General features: G+C 36.0%; 1 protein-coding gene across 1 annotated transcript in view; it reads right to left on the bottom strand.

Annotated features, from left to right (window-relative positions):
• Positions 1 to 2938: 2938 nt before the first annotated feature.
• LOC136883195 (uncharacterized) overlaps positions 2939 to 6000 on the bottom strand; it is a 112968-nt gene continuing 109906 nt past the window's right edge. Inside the window, exon 6 of the mRNA XM_067155387.2 lies at positions 2939 to 4880. Within this exon, the coding sequence (XP_067011488.2) occupies positions 4199 to 4880 (682 nt within the window). The 3' untranslated portion in view covers positions 2939 to 4198. The remainder of the gene's footprint in view (positions 4881 to 6000) is intronic.

Below are 6000 nucleotides of genomic sequence, written 5' to 3'. Positions count from 1 at the left end.
AAAAAGTTATTTATCCCTTGTGGATAAGAGTCTATAAAGATTGAAATTTATCGTCAATTTGATGATTGAACTTGTAACAGGATAAATGTTGTTCTTCAAGGAATTTAAATGCTTGTCATCATTTGACCTCGGTGAATGCTGTTGAAAAGATATGTTCTTATAGATGTCAATGACCGTTCGTTGAACTAATGGATTTGATAAGGATGATTGAAAGGGAAGTACGGGTCCACAGGGTATGTGACAAGCTCAAGCATCCGGTCAGCAATGTGTTAACTAGCAACACAACTTCCGATTACTTACAAGATTCCTTTTCTTGTTACAGACATTCAACAAGATAAACCAAGCAGCAGCTTTTTAATACGAGCGTTGATTTACGTCCCTTTCAATCATCCTTATCAAATCCATTAGTTCAACGAACGGTCATTGACATCTATAAGAACATATCTTTTCAACAGCATTCACCGAGGTCAAATGACAACAAGCATTTAAATTCCTTGAAGAACAACATTTATCCTGTTACAAGTTCAATCATCAAATTGACGATAAATTTGAATCTTTATAGACTCTTATCTACAAGGGATAGATAACTTTTTTTACCAGATCTCATTGCCAAGAAAATCCTCAAATTTAGCCCCTAAGATTGATTTTCACGTCTTTCTAAGATTTCAGACATGATATATATATTATTTAATTTAATATTTTAGTACTCTTTCTTCCACAATTTTAATGTATCTTCCTATTAAGCACATGTAATTAAGCCATGTATACAAAGATTTTATATTTTATGATATTCTAATAGAGTAAGTTTTAAGTTTGTCAAAAATGTTCTAATAGTTCTTAAGTCATTATTTATGTATATAACAATTATTCGAGATTCAGATTTGGCTGATGATGCTCTGTAAGGGAGCGAAACATGTCCCTTAACTAATGAAGATATTTTAAATGTGACAACATTACAATGTATTGAAGAGGTGGATTCATAATAAAACTTTATTATTGTATATCAACAGATTTCAATACGGATTAAAACATGAGATTAGTCACTTGCAATTGACAAAACCTTCCAGAAGACTTCGATCTACAGTTACAAGAAATATGTCCATCTTTTCCACAATCCCAGCATTTGATGGGATTCGCTGCCTTACAGTGAGATACATCTTGGCTCAAGAGAAAATTGGTGATACGGCCTGAAGAATGATGCGATTCAAACGAACAGTCGACCTGTTAGAATGTCGCACACTGGTCGGCAACCTAGCGAACGAGATAGTTTTGGGCGAGATGTGACAAGCTGTGTCAGGAAAACAGCAATCTGCAGGAGGGGCTTGATACATGTTCAATTGCATTGTTGACTCAAATTCATGGCCAAGACTGATAATGTCTTCAACAAAATTTACTTCAGATCTCTTTATAAACAAATTATATTAATGAGCTAGATTGCGGTAGAAGGTATCGAAAATTTCGGACTCACGAACACTAAATATCCAGGCAATCAAATACGGCAAGAATACCAGTGGCATATTCGTCGATGGGTTCTCCCTGACTTTGAGTTCTCCTAAGTCTCTCTTGTTTTAAAATGAAGTCCATATCAAGTAATCCGAACCAAACTTAAAGCTCTCTGGCGAAATCAGACCAACATTGAATTTTGTATTTACTTAATCTGTACCATTTGCTGGCACTACCTTCCAAGTTACCAGGAATGATGGGAACAAATAGGACTAAATGCATCGAGATGCATGCCTCTATATCATCGACCTTTTCTAAAACTCAATAACAGAGAGTCCTTTTTTTCCCCCTGGAGAATTTCAAGTTCCATTTATGGATGATGTCAAGAGCAGGGCTAAAATAGGGGGACCCGTCAGTAATGGAATGAGGAATCTGATCCATAACTCATGTTCATGCCAGGGTTATATTCATGACCACTATCACCAGCCCTGATATCCATATCACTACAATTTGCACCAACTCATGTTGAAGCATCATTATTTGTTACATTATTACTTTTGTCTAGTTCAATACCCAGAGAATCATCGGGTACCATCTCCCTATCACCACAAGCATGCTTATCCATATCGTTGTTCATAGTTTACAGATATTATACACAAGACCAAATAAAGCAATAGTTCAAAAAGGTCATGTAAACCAAGAATGAAAGTACAACAGTGCTGCACAAGATACGATCAAATGTCCATACGGAAAAAACAATGTGAGTAGTGGAAGGACATGTATCGCACAAAATAACAAGCAGTCATGACATAAGATGTACAATATTATAGGGAAGGATCCACCTTTCAATACTCCGTAGTAAAAAGTAGTTACAACCTGTTTAATGGGACCGGTTTCAACACATTTAGAGTGTCATCATCAGCCAATTAGCGAATTAATGTTGAACATTAACTGAATTGCCACGATGTGATACAATGTTAATATTTTGCCTGTGTTTAATATGTTAGTTATTGTTAAGATCTTCACTAATTGGCTGATGATGACACTCTAAATGTGTTGAAACCGGTCCCATTAAACAGGTTGTAACTACTTTTTACTACGGAGTATTGAAAGGTGGATCCTTCCCTATAATATTGTACATCTTATTTTCTCTATTCAATACGGAACAATCATGAAGTTTTTAACTTTAAAAAAACAGTCATGACATGACGTAATTTCAGGGGTTTGACAAGTCCATCTCTGCTTCAGCAAAAATCACTCTTTTGGTGAAATATTTTGACCAAACCATGCTCTGCCTACCATTTGGACTACCACTAAGAATGCAACAAAGACACACTACAGTAGATTTGGTCAAAACTGGCAGAGACTACCAAAAACTGGACCTGGGCCTCTTAGACAGATAATACACATGTAAGAGACACAAAGAAATTAAAGTAGAACAGGAATAAGGGATAAAACATAAGTTTATTAAGGAGAGAAAAATCAAAAAGCTGCATAGGTTGACACAGACAAAGCAAGGTCAAATAATCTAATAGTTTACATTAATTATGTGTGGCCCTTAATCAAAATTCATAGGATTCATGGTTTATCACACCTTCTCTCTCTTACCTTAATATTCAGTAAGTCGTGATGAAAACTCAGGTACAATGGCATGACATCTGTCTCAATTAAATGAGGAACATAAATTCAAGTGGGTTCAAAGTATTTCTTTTATGCATAACAGGTCCAAGCGACCGTAAGTTAAAGAAGAAACAAGACTATCATAACATTCTCCGTTAAAAGTCGAAAAGATAATACGTAATGCCCACAATAACACCCAAATAAACAAAAACCACATCCCCCAAGAATAAAAGATCGTTGAGTAAAAGAGCTTAAAACAGGAAAAGAAGGAAGGGTGCACCGAGCTCATAAAATTAAAGCAAAAAAGAAAAGGGGAAAAAATGGAGGTTTTCATGGTTGCACACCAAATAAACAAAGATCAAATAGAATAAAATGTGATAAACTGGAAAACAGGTAAAGAAAGCCAAGGACGGCAATGTGCAATGAATAATAAATTAGACACAAAAGCTATCACGGATCCAAGGGTCAGAACCACCTTCGCCCACACAGAGACCATCGTGTTTAGTTTGCCGATAAAGGGGACACACAGACCGGACACACGTAAATGTCCGCCACACAGCACATAACTAAATAAACAACCGCTCTCGAGCTCAAACAGACAATACAGACTAGAAAGTGGGCCATCATAGGGAGACGGAGTGTCTCCAGCCAAAACACACACAAAGCAGTCAATCGTGTTGTTAGCTTGTACTCATACCCCGTAAACGTGGTGGACAGGAAATATACAACCAAGCGATAAAATAACAGATCATGAGCTCAAGCAGTATGTTAAAGAAGTGACAAGAGTGAAAGATCTCTGACAGCACACAGCAAATGATCACACACACACGCACGAATCCACGTCACCTTCTGTTTTCAAAACAAACATAACAGTTCGGTAAAGGAAAATACCAAAAGCAGCATGAAAAGGCAAAGTTAACCTTGAGAATGCCAAATCCAGTTTTTAGTGAAACACTGGGAGTTACAAACCCAATTCAACCACAGACTGAAAGCCCATAAATAATTCCTTCTACATTAATACATATGGCTGTGAAAGCCAATGGTTTATGACTAGCGACATTTGCAGTACGAATAAAATCATGTTATTTTCACAAAGTATTCACAGAATATACAGCATACATTACATGTAGAAAAATTATTCAATGCGGGTATAAAATGTAATTGTACTAGTATCACTATTATCGTTCTTAGTTCGGGTGTGGACCCGCTGATGCTTTTTCAACAAAGTCTTCCGTGAAAATGTCCTAGAGCATAAAGAACACTGAAAATTCTTCTCCCCTGTGTGTACTACCATGTGGTCTTTCAAGGTACTTTTAGCAAAAAATGATTTCTCACAAATGCTACAATGGAAGTTTTTAATGTTCTCATGCAATCTCTCATGAACTCGAAGATTACCAACATAGTTAAATTCTCTCCCACATACTTTACAAGGGAACCTGTTAAAATGAGTTGCTGTATGTTGGTTCAAGCGATTTTGGCCTGTGAATTCCTTCAAGCATATGGAACATTGGAAGGCCTTCTGGTTAGTGTGTATCAACTCATGCCGTCTTAAGCTTACCAGCTGTGCAAAACTTTTGTAACAAAGTACACACTTATAAGGTCTATCTCCTTTTTTATGGTTTAAATGAAGTTTCATGTGCCTATAAAGATACCTGCGCTCCAAAAATGAATTTGAGCATATTTCACACTTGAATCTATGAATTGTTACAGAGTCTGAAGAACAGTTATCATAGGAATCACAGGAAACATCATCAGTTTTTAAGTGCATACTTGATGTATTCTTGATATACTCATCTCCAGGACCTGCACCTGGCAACCTGAAATATACAATTATAGTTATCCTATGGCTAGACAAAGACAGGCATATTGTAAATATAAACAAGCAGGAAATCAATACATTTCAAATATTTAAAAGCTGGAAACCTCTATTGTTTCCTTTCAAAGAATGTTTATGACCTGTGACTAGCACAATGAAAAAGAAATGAAGGGGATCTAATGCAGTCACCAGAAAATAGAATCAGTAGAAAAATAATAGAAAAATTATGGAAGAGTAAGAGTAATATTAGATGGGTCACAGAACTTAAAGACATAAGAGAGTTACATATTACAATAGAAGATTTAAAATACAAAAAACAAAATACATTCAAGATATTGAAAGATAAACACACTAGACTACAGATGAAAATCAACAAGCAGAGAATAGGAACAGTGTTTCCAGAAGCAGAAAGAAAATTACATTCAGAAAGGATGAAACAGTGTTGCACTGATAAAAAGAAGAAAACCTCCATAAACCTGACTAAAGTAGTCCTATGATGGCTAAAAAATTAAAATAAATAAATAAAGTCAACACAGAACAAAAAGTATGAGATTCATAAATTGTAGTAGGAAGTTAAGCAAATACACAGTTAAATATAAAGTCAACACACCAAAAAGTATGATTCATAAATTGTAATAGAAAGATACACAGTTAAAATGTAATATCCAGATTTGAACATTTGGTCTCACATTGTAAAGTGTCCCCAAACCACCTTCAAAAGTTCATCTGAGCAGATCTGTGCAATGTGAGTCATTACAGGGTCTCATTACAAACCCAGAATGAACGCACAGTGTTTATACTCTGGGCTACAGCAGCTGCAGTATGGGAGGTGCACATATAGTTCTTGACCTTGCAAACAGCCTGCATGTGTTCGACCTGGCAAGCATGAGTTGCTAGTCTGAATCTCAGCTGTTAACATGGTGAGACAGTTATCATTGTAACACCATATTTTCGTATGTAGAAGTTCTGGTTTCATCTTAATTGTTGTGGGAACAGTCATAACTCTTGCTATTGGTGTGCATAAAATCCTAATGGTGTTTAATAATGTTGTCTTAACATCCCACTAACTACTCTTTTACAGTTTTCGGAGACGCCAAGAAGCTGGAATTTAGTCCTGCAGG

The sequence above is a fragment of the Anabrus simplex genome, chromosome 11 (genome assembly GCF_040414725.1).
Source record: "Anabrus simplex isolate iqAnaSimp1 chromosome 11, ASM4041472v1, whole genome shotgun sequence".
NCBI lineage: Eukaryota > Metazoa > Arthropoda > Insecta > Orthoptera > Tettigoniidae > Anabrus > Anabrus simplex.
This window is presented reverse-complemented; position numbering and strand designations above follow the sequence as displayed.